Source organism: Geosmithia morbida, assembly GCF_012550715.1.
Source record: "Geosmithia morbida isolate 1262 chromosome Unknown scaffold_10, whole genome shotgun sequence".
Lineage (NCBI taxonomy): Eukaryota > Fungi > Ascomycota > Sordariomycetes > Hypocreales > Bionectriaceae > Geosmithia > Geosmithia morbida.
Window position 1 is genome coordinate 353,209 of NW_023336197.1, and position 23,220 is coordinate 376,428.

Genomic DNA, 23,220 nt, shown 5'->3' on the forward strand with positions numbered 1-23,220 from the left:
ATGTTGCCGTTGCTCGGAACGCAGCCTCGCGGCATGCCGCAATCCACCAACGCCAGCCCTTACGCACCATCACGCTACCATCCCAGGGCCTTGGACCATCATCAACAGCACCACGGGCCCGCTTCTCAGTTTCCGCGGGCATTCCCAATCAGAACATCTCAATCACACCGGCGAGCCACCCAGTACCCGAGCTCTCCGTACCCCACCCGTTCCGAGCATCGTCGTCGAAAACTCCTTAGCGAATATACCAATGCGCACTACTATGGGTCATCTGTCCGTCCAGTTGTAGGCCCACAGGCCCCGAGAATTCTTATAAACTCTGGCGTCTCAGACTCCGGCTACTATGTTCCTTTCGAGCCGCATTTCAATCCATCGCGAGGAAGCTGGGATTCCGGAACTGGAGGCTCGGCTCATCAAGCGCAGCCAAACTACAATCCTGGCCCGTGGATCTCTGACGATGAGTCCTCAGGAGGCTATGGGCTTCATCAAAGCATTTTCTCCGGAATGCCTTCGTACCAAGCTTCACAACTCGGGCACTTCAATTCGATTACAAACATCTATCAGCCCTTTCTTCGAGCCAACGAATACAATGTCCGTGCCTTCTGCCCACCACCAATACCAACATCCGAGAGTTTGCTATTCGGGTCAAATGGCTGGCAACCAACTCCATTACCTTGGCATCAAGAACCAACCGGCTTGCAGAGTAATCCCCCAAATATGTCGGCCCCTGGAAGGCCACTGGTGGGGTTTGATCACAACCTCCGGTCTACGGATTACACTGGAATCCCAGAATATGCATATGGACCCAGCAACTCCACGTACCCCAATATGGAACGCTTAACTCTAGATCCCGGGTCAGGTTTTAACGGGATCCCACAGCAAGTAGTGACTCATGTTCCGATGGGTTTCAAGGAGAAAGCGATTGCTCAGGCCCATAGATCGTATATGGGCTTGTTGGCATATATGCAAAGCTCCCGGAGACCACCTCAAGGAAAATTTGGTGACCATTCCCAAGGTCCAACACGACGATTCGTGTATCCGAAACCACCCAACCCTATATCGTCTGCAGGTCTAAATGGTAGTTCAGACCAACGCTACTACCCAGAAAGTAAGCCGTTCCGTAAGGACAGTCAAGCGCATCTCGCCCACACGGAATGGCTCAGACGATATCCAGCCGGATACCCTGCACAGCAGACTGACACATCCAACTTCGCCTCACACCCTTCCGACATGCCTGGAGCCCATAACAATCATGACCTGGAGTCTGGGTCACATTTTGGTCCGTTGAATTCAAACAACGTCAGGGACATACATTCTTTTGGCCCTTTGTCGCCTATTGACAGCGCTAAGTCAAGCCTCGAAGTGCTCGGTGCCCTATGTGAACAAAGTGGGTGGCAATGGATAGACGGGATATTGCTTGGCGGCTGCCTCCATTACGCTCTCGAAGACTATCAATCAGCTTTGCACTGGTTTACGAGAATAACGGCCATAAACCCGAGGTAAGTGTGCCACGAGGTAATCAGCCACGGACTGCCGAAACCAATATGCATCTCTAATATTTTATTCAGCCATGTCGTTGCCATCACGGATATCGCCGCAACATTATACTGCCTAGGAAGACAGGATGAGGCCGAGAGGAACTGGCTTAAGGCAGTTAAACTCCAACCCGGGTATTTAGAAGCCGTTGAAAACCTTGTGGGCCTTTTGTATCGCAAACGTAGCCAAGAAGCCGTCGAGATTATTACGTTTGTACAACAATCTCTACGGCTGTTAGCAGATGAATCATCGCACTCTAAACCGGCAAAGGAACGATTGAACCAAAATTCTACTCAAATTTCGGTAAGAGCTCTTGCACCGGCTGAAATAATAATTCACTAATAGGTCTCAGGGCTCTCAAGAGACATTTGGTGCCTTGCCTCCGGCTGGTTTCGGAGCTAATGGCTTTGGCTCGAGTGGTTATGCCCTCCCTGGTAGCGAGAATGGAAGAATTCTTGCTCTATCACATGCTAAGGGGACAATGCTCTATGGGTTGAAGGATATTGACCGCGCTTCAGAAGCTTTCGAGGAAGCTGTGCTTATCAGTATTGGCCGTCGTGCAGATGGGATCCGCCATTTAGTTCGCCGCGTTCAGACAGTTCTCTCGCCACCAATGCAATCGAATAACACGCCACAATCACTGCAGCCCCTTTTACTGGAACCTGAAAGGGCTCGACAAACTGCTCGCCTCGTGTTTCCGGATACTGGAGAGCTACCTGGGTTGGCCTTCGTGGCAGATGGTGCTCCAAAGCGAGCCGCCAGGCAGACGACAAGCAACTCACTCTTGTCCTTGGCCAAAATTTTCCAAGATGCAATGTCGAGCGGCTCATCTGGACTCAGCGTGTTGCAACGTCCGTCGGGTGTGGGTGACATCCTGGCCCTATACTATCTTTCCCTTTCCTTACAGGAAAGCCCGTCCACGGCAAACAATGTTGGGATTCTTCTAGCAGGAGTTCCCCAAACCGCCTCTCACCCAGTATCTATGGGTGGAAATATGGGATTGCATCCCGAAATCTTAGGAGTACCACGCGGAAGTGGCCTTGCTCTGGCTCTAGCATACTACCAATATGGGCTGCGCCTCGATCCCAAGCACGTTCATCTTTATACTAACCTTGGCAGCCTCCTTAAGGATATTGGACAGCTGGATTTTGCAATACAGATGTATGAGCAAGCAGTCTCATGCGATGGAACGTTTGACATTGCTTTGACGAATCTAGCAAATGCCGTCAAAGACAGGGGTCGTGTGAAGGATGCCATCATGTACTACAGGCGTGCTGTGAAATCAAACCCGGACTTTGCCGAGGCCGTCTGTGGATTGTTGACGGCTCTGAACTCCGTCTGCGACTGGAGAGGGCGAGGTGGAGTGATTCTGGATTCTGGACGGCTCGACAGGTGGCATGTTGATGATGATGGAGCATTGGTCGATGCCCAAGGTTCGCGTACCGGGCGCGGCCTAACGCAGCGCGTTGTCAACATTGTTCACCACCAGCTACAAGAAGCTTCGCGCTGGGGTTTCAATATCCTGCAGGAGGATTTCATCTACGCCGTGGCTCAACAACTCTCGGAATCCTGCGACGTTTCTGCCGACAACATTGCTGAGCAGTTACGTCGCTGGAAAGGGAAACCCTGGGAAGGGTCACGCTTCGTCCGTCTAGCAGAACGGGCTACACGAGTGATGTTATGGAAGTGGTATCGCTGCACTCGTTCGGATAGTGCACATTCCCAGTATCGCCGGTTACAGCTGCCAGCAAGTCTTACGATGCCTTCAGCCCCGACGGTCCTCCCGTTTCATACATTCACTTGCCCCTTGGGCCCTAAGGATATCCGGGCCATCTCACAGCGAAACGCGCTCAGAATCACATGCTCGACATTAAGGTCACCTTGGGTTCCGGCAACGTTGTACCGACCGCCCAGGCCTCCTAGGCCTCAGTTAAATGTTGGTTATGTGTCATCGGACTTTAACAACCACCCTTTAGCCCATCTGTAAGTTGCCGCACAGGCCTTGTTGATGGCAATTCCTGCAAAGTTTGACATGCTCACAACCTTATAGCATGCAGTCTGTGTTTGGGCTACACGACCCTGCGCGTGTACATGCTATTTGTTATGCTACGGCCGCCAGCGACAACTCCATCTACCGGCAAAAGATCGAAAGAGAGGCTCCAGTATTTCGTGATGTGAGCACCTGGTCTCCGGACAGATTGGTTCAGCAGATTGTAGAAGATGATATTCACATACTTGTGAATCTCAACGGCTACACTCGAGGGGCTCGGAATGAAATATTTGCTGCTAGGCCTTCACCGCTTCAAGTATCTTTCATGGGGTTTGCTGGGAGTTTGGGCGCCGAATGGTGTGACTATATCCTGGCAGATACGACTGCCATACCGCCAGACACATTACGCCCTTGGCGAAAAAACGTTGGCATCGACGATGTCTTTCGTGATGAGGATGACACTGACGGTGATAGATGGGTGTATTCTGAGAACATAATATTCTGCAGAGATACATTTTTCTGTTGTGATCATGCTCAGTCTGCTGATCCCGACGAACGCGGTATCACCTGGGCTGAGGAACAGAGGCGACGATGGAAGATGCGCAAAGAGCTGTTCCCCCATCTGTCAGACGATACAGTCATCATGGGGAATTTCAATCAACTTTACAAGGTGAGAGGCTCCATTCAGGTACAACATTAGTCGTTGCATTACAATCGAAGCTAACCGCTAGAATGCTCGGGCTAGATTGAACCCACAACGTTTCGGTCGTGGCTGCGTATATTAGCCCAGGTGCCCCAGGCAGTTCTGTGGCTCTTACGGTTCCCTGAACTAGGAGAGACAAACCTTCGCGAAACAGCGAAACTGTGGGCTGGACCAGAAGTCGCTGGTCGACTCATCTTCACCGATGTAGCCCCAAAAAGTCAGCACATCTCGAGAGCGCGAGTGTGCGACCTGTTTCTGGATACACCAGAATGCAATGCCCATACGACTGCAGCCGACGTTTTGTGGTCAAGTACTCCTCTTCTTACGTACCCTAGGTACTCTTACAAGATGTGCTCGCGTATGGCTTCATCCATCCTCAAAGGAGCATTGCCAAAAACGGATGAAGGGAGAGCTGCTGCCTCGGAGCTCATTGGAGACAGTGACTCCGAGTACGAGAGGAAGGCCATTACCCTGGCCGGTGGCTTGGCCTACTCAATTACTCAGTCTGGTTACGGGGAGGGGCGGGGACGGTTGGCGGACATCAGGAAGCTACTGTGGGAGAGCAAGTGGCAATGCGCTTTGTTTGACACTCGGCGTTGGGTACGTGATGTTGAGACAGCGTATGAGGAAATATGGAGGAGATGGGTCGCAGCAGAAGGCGGAGACGTCTATCTATGATTGATCGGGGTAGATTCATGATCTCAGACCGTATGCTACCAAGGGCTGGGCCGACGCGGCGTTTGGATATGGTACTGCATGACGTTACCGCGAACTTGAAATGATGCTAATAACTGCACACATGCCTCCTTATTCACTTTTTTCAAATCTTTTGCTTTCTTATCTCTTATTCCATACGGAAACACAATACCCATCTCACATGCCATAATATATTTATTTTCATTACGTCTTACTTGATCCAAAGTGAGAGCAACATTATTGTTGTAATGGTCGGTGTGTCGCATTGCTGGTGAGCATCCCAAAAGTATTTTTGCATACCCTACACCAATTGTGCTGGTCAACAACGGTCACTCTTCAACTTTTTTTTTTACCCGTGCTTGAGTTGAGGCCTTTTTTGCTGATTGAAGGTTTTGTTTGATGCCCCTGATGGTCGTTCGATGGATCAAGAGGTTTTTCCCACAACGTTGATGGAAACAAGGGTGATTGGTAGCCATGAAGACTTTGTTCATATATAAGAATAGTCATTTCCCTAGATTGAACGAGTAGACTGAGAGCAGTTGCAACAATGATACATCGAGATGCCTATACCTATCTTGACAATTTGCTTCCATCTACCCTCTGTGACCCAGACTGAGTAGTATTGCTTGGGAACGGCAGTGCAACTGATGATATCGCATGCCTAAGGCCCGCCGATTTATTATCTGACCCCCGCGCTCTCTCTTTCTAAAAGCATACAGAATCGCTATGGAATCTCTCCTAGCAGCGTTAGGAATCTGACCGGTACAAAATACAAAGGAGAGGTCTCCCAGGGCGCAGGCTGCCTTTGAAAACGCCATTCGGCGTCTATGACCTGCCCCCATTGCCAGCCGTGTCTCAGTTGAGATGCAGTGATGTAGATCAGAGCACTGAGAGCTGCTAAGGGATGGAAGAAGCAATCTCCTCAATCCTACAGAAGGGCGGGGGCGGGACCCACAAGATGTTGAGGCTGTCACACTCGCAGCCGGTGATGGATTTTAGAAACATGAATACTGAGTTACCGTAAGGTCAGTGGCAAGTGTGGATGTTCTCTGGCGCGTACGTGGGCGTAGTGAGCTAGTTTGTGAACCAGCGTGCATTACATCCTCGCCTTCACCGTCAAAATTTCTCAGATGATTTGCGAGGTTTCCTGTTATCCCGATATCGGGCTCGCCTGCCACATATAGCCCAAACATTGGACTGAAGGAAGCGATGAGAGTTGACGGCGTTCGTTTCTATGGCAGGAAACAATCAATTTGCCAGAGAACAACGAGAGCTCTACGACGGAAACTGGGTTCGGCTAGAAGCCTAAACGTCTGACATGATCGGTGGCTGTCGTAAGCTTCAGCAAGAGCGGGATCTCGGCTAATTAACCGAATAGACTCTGGATCCTTAAAACTCGGAGCACTCTATGGCAAGCCACCGGGGAAAGGACTTGGCTTATCCGGAAGACTTGGGATTCCTGCTATAGCTCGAAGTTTGTAATATACACTAGAGGCTGTTACGCTTGAAGCGCTCACCGTATGTGTCGTTCTTGAGGATAGTGCTACCGCTGCCGTTGCAACTGATGTGTGCTCGTACGACCAAGTTCTCCTTAACCCAACGTAGATGTGCGCACATACTCGTCGAGTAAGACAGCAACATACGCACAAGAGCAAACCGCCAAGACTTGGGACATGAGATGAACTTGGCCCTGTCTTTTGCTACTTACTTGGCTCGAGTTGGGCGGCAGTGTGCGGGAGTGTGCGCGAACCTTGCCACATCGTCACCTCTTCTCTTCCCTCCCTTTCCGAGTACCTCAAGGTACTCTTTGTTCTACCGGGGAACGCCAGCTTTCTTCTAGGTTCCATTGATATATATATATTGTTAGGAAAAAGTAAACGCAATCAATAGGTAAGCGGCACATCCCATGATCGCTACCTGCAGTCAGGAGAAGAGGCATAAGTCGCGCGAGAGTCGCAACCGCTGCAGGTAGCCACATGTATGTTGTCGACGTGGCTCGTGAGGCTGTTCCAATAACAAGGTGGAGATGAATCATCTGGCCTTGGGCATGCTCTCAACTATGTTCTATCTTGTACCCTCTCAGCTGTAGACGGGACAAAGGAGGATGGGGCTACCGCAAGAGTGAGCCCATCTCATGTACCTCGAGCTGGGCTCAAAACCTACGAGTATATGTACCTGAGAGCACTACTTCATATTCGAATCTTCGAGTACGCTGTACTTCCGCTAGTACAAGTACAGTAGTATGCTAGTAGTAAGTCGCGCTACCAAGGGCGATGACTCCGGTCGGCACTAGATGGCGCCGAGACGAGGTGGACAGACGCATCAATACACACCCCTCTACCCCTGTATCCGTAGCGCGGATCAGATCAGATCTCTGCGACGCAGTGAACGACCCAGGTCTCGCCGCCCGCGAAAGGACCCAGGTCGACCATCCCATATTTGTTCAAGTCCTACAGGGATAGTGCGGAGAATCAATGTCCTCGCTGCCCAACGGCCATACCGATTCTGCGCCGGCGCGTTGAACGGATTCAAATCGGCGTCCTACTAGAAAAAAAAAGTATAAGTACATGTAGTGTCTCGGGAGTAGGGACGTTTGAACAGAATGCCATACAATCTCAGCGTCTGTAACCAACCCTCTCCCAAGGAAACAAAAGCATACGTCGCCCTAGCTGGGCCAAGAGCATATTGGAATCAAGAAGCAATAGAAACAGGGGAACCACAAGGTGATGGGAACAGACGCCCGTTTTCATAAAGCGAATTGTCTGCACAATGCTAACTGTAAGTACAACGCCGAGTTCAATTGGACGACAGATTAGTAGACATATGTCAATAGAAAATCCATGCCTTTTGGCTTAGACGCATGACGGAGAAAAAGGGAGAAGGGCGTCAAGGCTAAGAATACAAGCATCCTATATAGGATGATTTGTGTGGGAGCAATACGCTGTAACTTACGAAGAGCCAGACACTCAGAGTTATCTCACCAAGCATGCTGGGGTTGGGTGCGTTGACAGCGACACTACGGCGTCACCGTCCAAGCTAGGTTGGCTGAGATACATAGCAGTACTAATCATTAGTACGGGTACTTAGATACAGCGAGTACGTCGTAGATGTACTCGCACATATGCAGCAGTAAGGAATATATGCAGTCGTCGGTACGTGTCATGGCATGCGACTACTTTTGGCAACGAGGGGGGATGCATCTGGGAGGTTCCCGGATCCAGCAAGGTTGGTGGGAAGCTAAACTCACCGCAGCCATGAGAGAGCGCTCATATTACTGAGACTAAGACGTGTTAATAGAACCTGAACGTACCTACCGAGTCACTACTAGTAATACTACTGAGTAGTAGTATCCCTAGTAGTGCTCTATAAAAGATTAGACACCCCCCCTGCCCTATACGCAGCCGTACGTAGACTGTATACAAGCACACACCCTACTCTCCCCATACACGCCCCCCTCGCACACCTGGTAATATCCCACGAACATAAGTACAGAGGTATAACCTACTCACTTGGAGATCGCTGCACCCCTGTCCTGGTCACGCATTCTCCTCATCATTCGTCTTGCACGTAAACTTTTTTTTTATTAATTTTTTTATTAATTTTTTATTTATTTGCCCTCTCTACCCTCGGCCTTTTCAGGACACATTCATCCCGTTACTTCTTTTGGTTTTCCCTAACCCTTTACCCTCCTGCCGTATTCTAGAGTCCACAGTTCTTTGGGGCTAGACAATCATCCAGCGACCTCTCTTGTCTCGACCTCCCATACTACCGACATTATTTCTTCAAACCATGGCGGCAGTTCACAAACGAGGACCATGGGGTCACCAAGAGGACACGGCTTTGCTCAACCTCGTTAACGAACACGGAGCTTTCAACTGGGTTCAGGTCTCGGCGTCGCTGGGCACACGGACACCGAAACAGTGCAGAGAGCGCTACCACCAGAACCTGAAGAGTTCACTCAGACACGAGCCTATTACCCCGGCCGAAGGTGAAATGATCGAAGAACTCGTCAAGACAATCGGAAAGCGTTGGGCAGAGATTGCACGACGGTTGTCGAATCGAAGTGACAATGCTGTCAAGAACTGGTGGAATGGGAATCAGAATCGCCGGAGGAAACGCAGGGAGGGACAGCGTTCTATGAATGATGGCCGTTGGCATCCTGGTGCATCAACGGGTGACATTATTACCCCTTCGCCAAGGAGTCAGATCGCGACCATGCCTCCCCCATTCTATCATTCTGCTTATACCCACGAGGAACCTCGCCGCAGCTCGTGGGTTGGTCACTCGATGCCATCGCCATCGTCAATTGTGTCGACGGATTCCGAGTTACCTCCCAACTACATTGCTACCCCGGCCCAGTTCCCTTTTGGGGAACTCAGGGAGTCCCTTGAGCTTCCACCGCTGCGATATACCCATAATTCCGAAAAAATCCGGCTTCCTAGTCTCAACGAGTTCCAAGGACAACACCAACTGCAGCCGATCCACGAGTTTCGATCTGCACCACCAATGAATCCCATCCCTCGGGCCGCGTTCTACACACAAGATAGGCCAGTTTCGCACGGATCTATCACCATGGGAGATCTACCAACTGCGCCAACTACCCCGGAGAATCAGCAGCAATGGCAGCAGCCAGCTCAGGCAAACCAGCCAGCGAGCTTTTCCTATTACGCCCCGACAACCCGAAAGCCAACTGAGCCAGCAAAGAGAGACTCCAGATTGAGCTTGTCCTCACTGGTTCACTGATGGGGAAAAGTGTCTTATGCGACACACTTCAGGAAACTTATCATTAATGGGCTTGGGACCCACGAGCGATAGACTTGGTATTAACAGCGATAGTCAGCGATGGTCTCTCTCTTTTTTCTTTTTCTTTTCTCTTTTCTCCTATTTTCTCTTCATCTCTTTCAAGCGATAGGTGTACAAAACTTGCACTGGGAGGTTTATGCCCCGTTAAGGGGCTGGTATTCGGCGTTTGGCGAAATGGACGGAAGTCGACGAATTCGACATGGGATCACTTCTTAGCCACGGGGAAACTACAATTCGATAATTTGAATAAGATGCCACTGTGGTATTGCAACGATTCATGATATTGAGGCGACGTGATGTTGTCTGTTAGCTCAAGTTGCCTGGTGCCAGGTAATGTGGGCTGATGCGCCGAAACTACGCGTAGGTACGTACAACACATGCTCGTAGATGGCACAGCCCAGCGAGAACAGTAATAGTATTACAGAAACTACTACCCCGACGAGGGCCAAGAAAATGAACAAGCTACCGGCTTATAGAGCCAACTAACAATGCTAGCCGGGGTTCGACAAACTACACAGTACACTTACAGTCTACCGCTGCTGTCGCAGCACTGATCTACAGGCTATCATTGCTCGGTACTAAGGTATAGGACAGACAAGACCCCTTGGAAGAAAAAGAAAAGGAAAAGCAATAACAAGACAACATCGGCTGAGGAGATCCTGCAGTGTCCAGCAGACTCTCCAGCTCCGTGGGTCGGTAATGTGTTGAAAAATCAGCGCAACCTGCCGGAAGCGGTAGGGGGCTGAGCTTTACTCGCGTACTGCCCTCCTACGAAGTCGCACAGCGTACAACGAGATAGAACTTGTACGACTAATTCTCTCTAGTAGGCAAGAGGAACTGCGTTACTTTATTTCTTTTATTTCTTTCATTTTCTTCCCTTCCTTATCATCTTCGGTGCGCCAGCTTGTGGGATGCTGTTGCAGCTGCGATCGCCGGCGATCTGCACCACCGTTTTCATGCAATAGTATCACATTTCTCATGTCGTACCCCTACTAATACGAGTAGCGACCACGGAGTATATCCACCATTTGCTCTGCTTGTGGGACAAACCCAATCACAGATAGGGGTGACACAACTCCAAAGGACCGGATGGGGCGGTATTCAGTTGGATTGAAGACATCATGTATTGCCTGTTGAACCAGACAAGAATGGATTAAAATACTCGGTCAAGACAAAACTAAAAAGGACAAGGGAAGAGGGAGAGGGAGTGCAAGTATTGCGGAGTATTACTCGTTACGTTGTATTACTACGGGATAGGGGGCCGTTGCTTGTCAGTTAGGTGGCAAAGACATTGCCCGAGAGGAGGGGCCTACACTCTGCAGGTGCTATAACCTACGAATCTCTCCCAGAAGGCCAGTAAATATCCGTGGCAGGTAATATTGTACAGGCACTACTGTACAGGTAGGTGTGTGATGAAAAGAAAGAAAGAAAAGAAGAAAAGCACATATAGTTCTGTGCTGGCCTTCAATGTATTGCGTCGCACCCATACCCTGGTCCAACCAAACTGGTGGTAATGAGCCCCACCCAGGACCTGGCCAGCTGGAAGCAGGGTTGGAGCAAATAGCCCAGATGATTGGTAAAGGACGGCGTTAGTGGAGGCGGTCGAGCCGGGTTTGATGGGCTGCGGGCTACCCGGCGCTAGCGAAATTTTTGTCGATGGGTAGAGTTCCAACGGTCCGTCTTCTTTTGGACCTTGGCTGAGCCGTCCTGATCTCGGGCCAAGGACGCTCCCAATATTATTACTAGGGTGCGATTGTCTTTCCTGGCGGAGCAGGCTACTGACGGACGGGGTACATGAACAGTACTAGAATGTTAGTGTCGTTGGCAGCTGAGACAATTAGTCCGATGAGCAGCCCCCGACCCCTGCACCGCTGCCGCATCTAGTAAATTTGTTCGCCTCAACTCTTCTCAGCAGACGGTGAGCCTTTCCAAATCCATCAAAGGACCCAAGAGGGGAGGGGGCATCGATCCAGGCGGTGCGTCATGGTAGTGGATGGCTTTAGGATCTTGATGTGATTCTTACGGAAATGGGTGCAATCCAAAGTTGCCTAGTCTAGAAGATCTTATAATGTGGTCCGGTATGTTAGTTACGTTCTGGGAAATAACGAAATAATTATTATATCGTACGTCGTCATCACTGGTGTGCCAGGCCCTGGGCCATCCCGCGTCGGGATTTTTTCCAACCCTCCAAGGGTTACAGGGAGGTACGTGTACCCTCGTATGTTGGTCGTAATCGTGACCGCTTCCAGCTAGAGTACTAAGCCTACCGGGGAAAACCAGATGACACCCACCTGGAAAAAGGAAAGAGGGCAAGAAAAAGAAAGGAAAGAAAGACCAGAGAGAATGTGAGAGGGAGGGGTGAGACAAGACAATGAAAAAGAAAAGAGCAGCTCTAATGGTCGTAGCGGGCAGCACTGGAACAGAACAGGGTTCGGTATTATCTTACCAAATAGCCACTGTGACTGTAGTTTTCTGGAGTATTACTCGTAGTGATAGTGTGTGGTGCGAAAAGTGCACGAAAAAAAGGATCATATTTCACAGCGTTGCAAAAGTACGCGGCCATATGTATATGTACGACGTAGGAGCAGCACAAGCGTTACGTCGGTCGCCCGCGATCTCCAACGGCTGACGATGTTTGCGGTAATCAGAGCTAAGCTAGCGCGAGAGAGTGCTGATCGCTGTATGCACACTCCCCCCCTCCCCCTTCTCCACAGGGAATGGGATTGCATCCTTACCTACGGACCCCCTGTCGACAGCTGGACATGACCACGACCCCTGCTAGTGTGACCGTTGAGATTACTCAACCCCGTGCTCGGATAGAGTACAAGGCACTCACAGGGAACACATTCTCCGTTCTCGAGTTATTGCACCGTACGAGACTACGAGTAATACAACGCATAGCCTTGCTTCAGCCGCTGCGAGGCCAGGGCCACAGGGGGAGAAGCGGGTGATCGGATGAAGGGGGGCTGTAGTTCACCATCATCGGACGAGTTCGAGATACCCACCACCAGCAGTAATACTGAAGTAATGGCAATGAACACCATGATGGATTGTTGGTACATACACTGCCACTAGTTTGGAAGGCATGGTTTGTACAAGAGCCGCACGCTCGACAACGCTGCAGGCTGCATGAGTAATACCACCTCAATACCACGTCATCCTACTGCGACGTAGCCTAGCCATACTCTGTATTCTGTAAATAATTTCAAGACGTGCTTCTTCGACCTCGAAAGAGGAGAAGGGGGGGGGGGGGGCGGCAGGTCCAAAGAAATATCAAAAGTTAATGGAGAATGATGGAGGATATCGTGGCTGATCGTCGTCATCTCCTTTTGTCGGCAGAAATGCGGTAGGGCAAGTAGGTTTTAGCGCAACATGACGAATCCGGACCCATTACAACGGTATTATACGAGATTATAGCCGTGTCGGCTCACAATGACGGGGGGATACTCTATAACACGTCGGTCGTATCGACTTGGATCGGTGGTTGTGGGGGCGTCATGTCTGTCGGTTCTAGGTATACTCATACGGCAAAATCTTTTACTAGGTGGTACCTGCTCCCTGTTCCGCTTGACTCTGCACTTTGCCTGACTGGCACTTGACCCAGGGCGTCGACCGTTGCGACCGTATGTACGAGTACAACCAGCCAAAGATCCTCTCCGCCCTAAAGCCCTTAGCAGGGAGGGTGCAAGGGGGGGGGGTGTGAACTGGTGGAAGTGACTGATCCCCAGTAATGCCAACCGTTCCAGCCTCTGCATATTATTGTCATTATTACAACGTATTGCCAGCAACACCCCCGTCGCATCGCCATTCTCAAATACTATAACGACTAATCTGTAGTATTTACAGAGTACGTCGTAGATACTAGTACGACGTAAAGTCCATACGTCGCAGTATGATATGTGCACACCACTAGAGAAGCTAGGCTGTCTAGGTACTAGTAGCTGGCCACTAGGTGATGAGCCTGTTCAGGAGTCTCTATTCGCACTGGTGATTTCAAATTCCACTAAAACGTCACGGAATGTAACGCTGACGCTTGTGGTAGGTGAAAGAAGTCACAGCTTCGAGTATGCCTCAAATCCGCGCCCACCTACATCTTGACGCTGTTTCCCTCCTTTTTCCGGGACACTACTTACTGGTACATGCCACGGTCAAGTAGGGATATGTGGCGTTTGGGAAAGCGTTGGCGTGCGGTGCTTTTGAACAACGATCGGCCACCCCTGATGGCGTCCTCTCTTCCGTCTTCTACTCTGCGTCATACATGTTACTGATGTTCGTCGGACCTGTCAGAGCTCAAGGCCCCCCCTTCCCCCCTCCGCAGAAGTGCGAACCCAAATACTCGTCAGCAGTGTGTTTGTGGCATTCCTAAGAAAGAAGAGAAATAAACGAAAGGAAGGAAGGCCGCCGTCATTGTGTCGCAAGGGTGTCTACGTACCGGTCAGCGGCGGCAAGAAACCCCAGGGATAGGCAGTATTGCGGGGCTTGCTGGTCAATACTGATTATTGACCATGCTGTGGAGCACTCCACGAAGTCAGTCGGCTTGGACTACGGGAGTCCTAGGCTGAATACGGCCAGTGTGGGCGAAACGTCGAAACCGTGCATGGTGTATCATATCACTAGGACGAAACTTGTCCCGCTCCGTTATGTCGATTTGAACCTACAGAGCACGACGTAATGTAGGTCCTACATACTCAGAAAACGATATTGGCCTTGAGCAATCGCCTCGAGATTGGCACAGTCGAACGTACTCGAAGACTATCCTCAGTCACACACTCCGTTGGCGGCTTCTTTGTTTGCGTTGTTGACTGGCTCTATGCATCTCAGCCCATGTTGATATTGCTGCATACATATCCTCGCAGGATTACTACTCCCTGGTAGTAGCACAGCGTAGTACTCGTAGTACCTACGTACTTGTGCAATAATACGTACTCGTTCCTGCTCGAGGGGCCGCTGCCGCTGTCTCGCCAAGGGTTCAGGTCGCCGAAGTGACCTGCATGCTGCACTGAACTTCACTCCGTGGTCACTTTCTTTTTTGCTTGGACTAATTGGGCCAGATAGTGAATGCATTCTATACGCATCGAGCAGTCTTTTGGCCTGTATCCCGGCCCGCTAGCCGGTCCTAGATACCTGTGTTCATGGTGAATCATGTCTTGCCTGTAACTTGTCGCTGTAATCGCCTGCCTGGCATAGATTAATAACATGGACACCCGTACTAACAACATTGCTTTTTTTTGGGTGATTAGCTGGGATACTTCGGTCGATCTTGGGCTGGCTGTCATAATCCCCCCCCCCCTCTTGTTGGGACTGGACTACATCTGGCTGGTATTGTCGAGTCTTTTCGGTATTCCGGCTTTGCGGTTGAGAAGAGTTAAGCCCAACAGGTGTACGCACGGATTACGGAGTAGTCGTGGCATGCAGCTGGACCCTGTTACCCCCCTTCCTTTTTTCTCTTCTTTTCTTCTTTCTTTTTAGTAGAAAATATACTCCTATTACTAAACCGTATACTTCACACATTGTAAGCATTATACAGCTAAATCTTGTACATATATGCGCGTGTACGAAGCAATGTTGATGAATCTGTTGCATTGATTGCCTCACCTCATTGTTTTGTTTCCAACTCCAGGACTGACTACCAACCTTCTAAACCATTATTCTAGCAAATACTAACAGTACAAGTCTAAGAGAATATTTTTGTGTGGTCACTACAATGGCTCTTTCGACTCCTGTCAGCGTGCTGTCAATCGATATTATCCATATAACCCGGTGGCTAAAAAGAATGTCATATCATCCGGGCCGTGCACACCATCACCTAAGGCCTTTTCTTCATTTTTGCGACGGAAGCTTAATTCATAGAACACAATGTGACAGAAAACGACATACCCTTGACCAGGAAAGGGAACGCGAAGAGAAAATAGTGCTGCCGCGACTGGAAGACAAGAGTGGCCGGAGCTTTGTTCCCATCAAAACGCATACGAGTACAAGACGACAAGTAGTATCGGGCATCTTACACCGTGACGACATGGCTCATCGAGGAGAGTGAGGGCACGCACACAGACTAGGGTAGAACAGCGCAGGCCCTTAATTCGTCTCGTAATAATGCTTTTATCGTAGGTTTGCGAGTCAGTGGCTCAGAACCAGCACAAGCCAAAAAGATGCCTCTACCTGCTCCATAGGGCTATTGGTGGCGGCGCTGGAGACATTTCTTCATCTCTAGCGACTGCATTATTGGAGGTTATCTGATTCACATTCATGGCGGAAACCGAATAGATTCAACTGACCGTCAATATCAAACTCGTCCAAGTGGCCACCTCCGAATGCTGATGCTGATTTTCCCCCGGCAGATGACGAGCTCGGGGAAGGGTAAAAGGGGCTAGCGGACGTTGCCCCACGAGATACCTAAAGCTCAAGGCTCATCAAAACTAACCTGGGAGGACAATGTACATGTATGCCGTTGTAAATCATTATCTGCCTACTAGTGATTGTGGTCGTGTCCCCCCGATTTCCCATCAATCCAGGCAACTCCACGAGCCTATCCTCTGCTCCCGCCACTTTACACATATATTGATGTCGAATGGACCTGTTATGGCCCACAGTTAAGCTAAATGTATTCCCGCCTCTGAATGCCTTTGCCCCGGCCACCGCCGAGGAGGAGCCGGTCATCGAGAGTGCAGATTGTGGAAACTGGCTTGGTAACTTATTTTTTTCGAGTCACACCAACGTCGCAATGACGAGGAGGTCACACAGAGCTTTTGCAGTATACAAGTAATAGGGGGGCTATCAGATGGAATATAGAGAGGCTTAGCCAATCATTCAGGCCATTTGAAGCCAAGCGACCCATACCTTCTCGTACATGGATATATCTTGCTCATGTGAGTATACGCCTTTTGGACAGCTTTGCCAGTGTGGGTTAACCTTTGATAAAACAACGTTTCCGCAACAAATCCCTTGTGGTATTTCAACGAGGTTAACGACAACTTAACTCTTACACAGGTTCTTTTGCTAGAATCATCACGCCCTTTGACTTGACTGTACTTCATAGCTTTCGATAACGGGATCCCCCCTGGGATATGCTCGGGTACTTTTGTAGTCATAATTCAACCGAAAGGGAGGGGGTAGCGATGTCGCAAACAAGACGTTAGAAAAGTCTGAGAACCCTATATGACATCTGGCTGAATATATATGCAATGAGTCACCGTGTCTACATGTCTATGTGCGTCAAGCCATCAGTGAGTGGGCAAACTTCGAGTAATTGGAGCTGCCTACCCTGGCCCAAAGACTCAGTGTCTGAGGCAGACTTCAATACCCAGAAAGATCCCGGGTATGGGTTTTCTCCCCCAGGTTTCTTGTTGGAATTGGTACAGATTAAAGGTAAAAATCAGATCACGTTGCTGTTGAAAATCTGAAGACTGCCTTCTCCAAACGTTCATGGCCTACTTTCATTCCCTGTGTCCTGTCGCCCATCTGTCAAGGAATGTTGTTAATCATCATAGGAAGTAGCCTCGTATTGCATCAATGAATCCATTGAATAGACAGGGACGTATATTTCGGAGCCTCTCTGTGAAGATAGTAATATGTAGTAGACGGACAAGGAAGACGTGCAACCTGTCCGGTGACATTTGTGGTCTGGTTGCGGGACGATGGAGAGCAACAAAGGTGTGAGGTGTCTGGGAATAACTCTCTTGTATTTTTTTAATCTTCTTTCTCTTGTTCAGAGTACGTAGTCAAACAGATGACGGCGGCTTTCTTCCTTCCTCTTGCTTTTTTGTCCATTCGTGCGAACTGGTATCATGAGATGTTAACAAGCCTGTAGGGTGTGGCATGTGGACAGCTAGTGATCAGCCATATCCGACGACATCAAAGTACTCGGACGCTTGACTTATATCGAAGCTTATCCATGAATGATCTCGTGATGTTAATCCTCTCTAGAAACCGTGCACTATCTGGTGGCCATCTTTCTTATTTTAGAAATCAGCGATGGCCCCGGTGTAGAAACTGGGTCCGCGGAGAACGGTAATCGGCCCGTTTCTGGATACTTAGACTTCAAACGTGCGGGAATAGAAGTTATTGAGACCATGAGCTCATTTTGGGAATATTGAAGATAATACATGGGCTCTTCTGAATGCCCATGTGCAAACGCCAACTGTCTAACGGAAGAGAGTGAAGTGATGATTCATGTCGTGGCTGAAGGACTAATGTATCCGGTTATATACAGATACGCAATTATTTGCTGATCCAGCTCGTTCTTCTGGAGTCGCCCCTCTTCTGGTGACAGAGACACATCAAAGACTGCCAACTCCCGTAGACTTACATGAGTATATCTTGAGTATGGAGCGATGTTGGCGTAGATGGACACTCATGGTCTACATGGGGGCGACACTCGTAGATACATTCTTTCCTGTTCAAGGAAGAGCACGGGTATCTAGCAAGGACATGTCACTTCCTGGAAGGCAAAACACATGCAGTGTCTCCCTGCTGATTTTATTTCAATAGACAAAAGCAAGCCTTCAAAACATTTGTGCCACTTAGCAAATTGTTCGGGGATGCGCATCAGGCGTCCTTCATAAGAGATGCAATAATCACGCAGAGAACACATGGTAAGAACTGGTGTTCCGCTTGCATAGTCTCCGATATATAACAATAAAGCAACTGGTCGATATGACTGTGCCAGCTTAGGAGCTTCCAAGCACCTTTTTCGTGTCATCCTCCTTACCCAATAACCCCAGGTTTCGTATCTGGCTCACGCTCGGGGCATTTTCTTGTGCGGCCGTGTTGCCGCGATGGTTGTAGGCGGATTGAATTGCGACAGCTCGAGCATGCTATAGTTTCGATGTCAGCTTCCCGAAGGTCATGGTTTGGGGACTTGGAGCAGCGCGTCAACGACGCGAGATGGAGGAACGGACCTCCTTCTTGTGGTGCAAGCACTCATAGTAGTCCTCGAGGGCCAAAGAACACTTCTTTTTTCCGGAGTCGTCTTCGGCCGAGGTGTTTACGACGTAACACCCCAGAACCTCCTGCCAGAAGGGAAAGCAGCGGCCAACGCCTGGTGCCATCGTTAGTACGTCCCCATCCACGATCTGACTATTCTGCGACTAGTTCAGAGCCAATTGTTCGGTATAATGAAACTCACCGCCATTCATGCCATAACCAGACGCCATGATGCAACAGAAGATAATGCGTCCTGCAATGCTTCAGTTCGCTAAGTAGATGATGATGGGTCGCGAGCGGGTAGTCGTCGGCTATCATCAATCATGAGCTGGCAATTACTAACGATAAGCACACGGTCAAACTTCGGCTAATACTCGGCATACTACCAGTTATGGGGCAGCATGGTCCCATAATTGGGGCAGATTGAACCCCGCTTGTTTCATATCTCTGTTAAGCGATGGGACCACCATATGACGACCTGTGATGCTTGTTGTGCGGCGCGCAAGGTGGCGACGATAGCTTTGGGACAAATCCATGACAGCTGCAACTGCACGTTCCTTCGACCTTCGACAAACTGTACACCCTCCATGCTGATTTGCCCGCTCGTTGAAGCCGCGCTGGCTCCCTGCGCATACTTCTGGCATTGAATGCCAAAATAGTTCGTCTAACCCGTCATCTGGTGTTAATCAAGCCAACAGCAGCTAAGCAACGTGTCCAGCTATAAGTCGCAGGACAAGGGACCAGCCCAGTCCAACGCACGGCCTTTTGCCGTTTGATCCTCGACGGATTCGAAAACACTCTACAACAACAATGAGCTTGTCTCTTCCGCCTAGTAAGGCGGTGCTGCTTGCAGCGCACTATGCTTCGCGGGCCGACATCGCTGCACTACAACATCTCGTATCGCAGCACAGGTCTGTCCTCAGCACAGAGCTTGTGTTGCGTATCCTGCTCACTTATCTTCCTGAGACGACCCCGCCGCACTCCTACACCGATTTTTTACAACAATTGGCTAGCGGTAATGTCTCGGCGGACGAGCAACCAGAGTATTCTCTTGACACCTCCGCTGTTGAAGATATCACAGACGCCCAAGCATCCAAGAGGGCACGAAAGCTTCACCTTCTCAAACTCTCCCAATCTGTCTCTCTTACTAGCGATACAGAAGATCTTTTTGTGCTTTTCCTTCATTCTCGTGCTTTGCGGATGGACGAAGAGGCTGGTATGCTTAACCATGTTGCCGACCTACTTCTTCCTTTTGTCGACTACGCCCCCAGTATCAAAATATGGATGGCCTCTACGTTTCTTCCGCTTTCTAGGAGAAACTCCGAGTACTACACTCAGGGCTCCCATTCCCTGGCCTCGTTCGAGGGCCTTTCTGACCGCTCTGCTGTCCAATACCTCTTGTCACAGACAGGACTTTCAGAAGACAGATATGATTCTATTGGTAGAGATCTCAGAGGCCTCCTGAGCCCGTGGCTTTACAACAGCGCGAGATGGTTGGAAGAGGGTACTGGAGAACCTGGTTTTAAGTGTGCTGGATGGGAACAGGTCTTGGAATGGCTGACCCTCCAGGCTTCTCGGTCATGGCCTGTTGCAGTTCAGGCCATCATACAGTGGAATGGACCTCGAGACGTTGATTTCGAAGATGAAGCCAGGCTAGAGTTGGAGGAAGACAAACTACATTATCTCGACCAAACGTATACCAAGGCTGCTCTAGCTTCGGTATATTCCCTGTCGGAATCTACTATGGAATCGCTTGAAGGTGCTTACGCTATTGTGAGAAAGGCAAGGTTCATTCTGGGGTTGCCTTCGTCATCGTCAGCCCAAGAAGAAGCCGAAGACCTCCCCAACCTTTCTGAAGCGGGAATACGCAATCTCAAGGCAACACAACTGGCACCTTCGTTCCTGAGAAACAACCTCCTCCAACCAAATAACCCATTTACAGAACCGACACCGCAAGCTGTCGACTTCTTGACTGGCCTCGTTCTGAGCGCATTCATACTTACTAAACTCGGCATCCCTTGTTCGGTGAAGAAGGCTGGTGACTTAGCTCTTCTTGGTGACAAAAGAGACCAGAAATCCCAGCTCGTGAGGCTTGTTCGTTTCGCATGCAACCAGGCACTAAGCCAAGGAGATGACTACTGGATTCGCATTCGCCGCGATGTCCTTTGGCTTCATCACTGGGGCGTACATGCCGATAGCATCCAATCCCACTCTGCTGGGAAAGGGGTGTTCGGTGCCGTACCCGAACACGACATCGAAGTAGAACTTCTCAAGGCTATACTTTCTCAATCACGTATGTACCAATTACCTATAGCGAGGCCTACCAAAATTGACAAGGATCAGGTTATTTTTTGGCCCAGTCACTGTATGAGGATGTGACAGATCTGCCACTTCCGGACGAGAGTGTCCAGGATGCCGTCTACCACGCAGCCTTGGACGCATTTGACCATGCATCTAACCCGAACAGAACAAAGGGTGGCCTTCGAAAATGCAATGACATGTGAGATTGTCCGAACCCACGACTTTGAGCCTGACAGTAACTAACGCTAGACAGCATGCATGCTCTCCCGAGGATGGTGCCACGGACACTTCCGGCAGTCAAGCGAATTGAGTCTCTGATGAGCGCTGCGCATTCCCTCAGTGGTTACAGGCTAGTTCTGAAGAAGGGCGAACCATTCCGGCCCGTCGTTCTTCGGGTACATTCAGACCCAATCTCAATTATCGACAAAGTTCTCGAACAGAACGCCGGTGCCTACACTCGACTACAAGAGTTCCTAGAAATCGGCATGAACATGATCATCGCTGGGTTTTTCAACGACGATAAGAAGCAGTTGGGGGTCTCTCCTGATCCCCAAAAGCAAGATGCGGCAATGGAACAGGCAGAGAAGCGAATTGTGGCTGCGTGCATTTTTGCTGCATTAAGAGAAGACGACTTCGAGACCGCATACTCCTACGTGGCTAGTCGCCTAGGAGATTTGGACCAGACGGCAGATGAGTGGTCGTGGAAAGCCGCGCTTAAGGCTGGCGAGTATATTCGCACGTCGAATACAAGGCAGCCCACGCACCTGGGTACATCAAGCGCAAACCCCGAGATTCGTCATTTGGAGCAGCGCCTCGACTGTTTGGCGACAGCTCTACGCGTTGCCCCTGCATCCCAACTCCAACCCATTCTTGAGGTTTTCCGACGGTGCGAGGAGCAGCTCGACTCCGCCATTGCAGATGAAGCTGAGAGGGAAGCGGCATGGGATACAGCCGGTGACATGCAAAATTTACCCGGATCTTACGATATGCCCACTTCTACCAAGGCCTACCCGTCACGTAACAAGCCTGTATCAGCCGCCGCCCGTCAGGCAGAGGAAGCACCAATGTCGCTTTTCGACTTGTCGCGAGCCACGGCGAGGATAGCGCAGAGGAATTTGACATCGTTGTCTAGCCTTAAAGGGTTGGCTCATGGAAGCACACAAAGCAAGACCCTTGAGCCTTTGGGCCAAGAAAGGGAGGAGCGTGTGAGGAGGAGAGACCAGTTTCGAGAAGCGGCAACGGGAACACTGGTATCTGGGGTTGGGTGGCTGATTGGGGCCAACGTCAGCCGCAACGATGGGGCGGAGTCGGGTTGAAATGGACATATAAACAAGTGCAAGCGAGACAGTATAAGCGATTCTACGTAGGCCTCTATTGTCCACCTGATTAAACCCAGGTTCATGTTATGCTTGTGACATCCTGCAGAAAGTTAATAGAACGAGGGGACTAGACCACCAGGGAGATGAAGGGTGGATAAACACTCCTTTGAATGAAGCAAGTACCAAAACGTGAAACTGAAAGAAACCCAGGCTCAGGCTGGCGTTCCCTGCTCTCGAGGATCCCCTCGAACCCTCTGTCTCTTGATGAAGACAACAGCCACTTGTCGCCGCCGTTCTATATTAATACTATTGTCACGCCATAAGAGCTTACCGGGAAAGGGCCGAACGAATCACTCTTGCCGGGGCTGTATCTTGGACGACACTCTCCTTCCAAGATGGCCAATTTCGGAAAACTGAACATGAAGAGCACTGAAGAAAAAGATAGTCTCGTATGAACTCGGCTCTGTCGTGTCCAACCGTTCCGACAATACGCTTCGTAGACTTCCCAAGAAACCTAATAAGAGTCTAGAAAAGAAGGGTTAGGCTGTTCTGAGGTAGGCGTGACGTTCGGCAGTAGCGGGAAACGGTGTTTCAGAAGAGATGGTGCTACGGCGGCAGGAAGAGAAGGCGACAAATTTACTGGCGTGGTGGTGACGTATCAAGGCGGCTTGCAAGAGGAATGTTGAAGGCGTAACTAGTAAGGAGACAAGGACGTGCTTAAGTCGCAAAGTTGCGTGTCCAGCTGTAGGTGTTGCAAAGGCTGTCTGCTTTGTACGCCCAGACAATTGGTTGAAGCCGTGGGGTGTGCAGAGAAGGGGGGCGAGGAACGTCCGAGAAGGTCGTCCTCGTTTATAAGGGAAGGAAATGGAAATTCGAAAGGGGAGGCGTCACTCGGGTTAAAGGCGAAATTTTCTGGAGGGGTGTGTAGTGTGTGTGTGCTGAAGCGGGCT

At 50.0% G+C, this 23,220-nt stretch overlaps 3 protein-coding genes across 3 annotated transcripts; 2 read left to right on the top strand and 1 right to left on the bottom strand.

Annotated features, from left to right (window-relative positions):
- Positions 1-4,907, top strand: GMORB2_1608 (UDP-N-acetylglucosaminyltransferase; the record flags this gene model as incomplete). The annotated part of the gene is made up of 5 exons (XM_035463590.1): positions 1-1,499; positions 1,569-1,839; positions 1,889-3,519; positions 3,587-4,214; positions 4,272-4,907. The coding sequence occupies 5 exons, from the start codon at positions 1-3 to the stop codon at positions 4,905-4,907; spliced, it is 4,665 nt and encodes a 1,554-aa protein (XP_035320421.1).
- A 13,487-nt stretch (positions 4,908-18,394) lies between these two features.
- On the bottom strand, positions 18,395-18,880 carry GMORB2_1609 (NADH dehydrogenase (ubiquinone) Fe-S protein 5; the record flags this gene model as incomplete). Its single annotated transcript, XM_035463591.1, has 3 exons — positions 18,395-18,541; positions 18,626-18,765; positions 18,853-18,880. The coding sequence occupies 3 exons, from the start codon at positions 18,878-18,880 to the stop codon at positions 18,395-18,397; spliced, it is 315 nt and encodes a 104-aa protein (XP_035320422.1).
- A 580-nt stretch (positions 18,881-19,460) lies between these two features.
- GMORB2_1610 (protein transport protein SEC39) lies at positions 19,461-22,267 on the top strand (the record flags this gene model as incomplete). Its single annotated transcript, XM_035463592.1, has 3 exons — positions 19,461-20,943; positions 20,994-21,150; positions 21,205-22,267. 3 exons carry the CDS (start codon positions 19,461-19,463, stop codon positions 22,265-22,267), a joined length of 2,703 nt encoding a protein of 900 aa, XP_035320423.1.
- Positions 22,268-23,220: the final 953 nt, after the last annotated feature.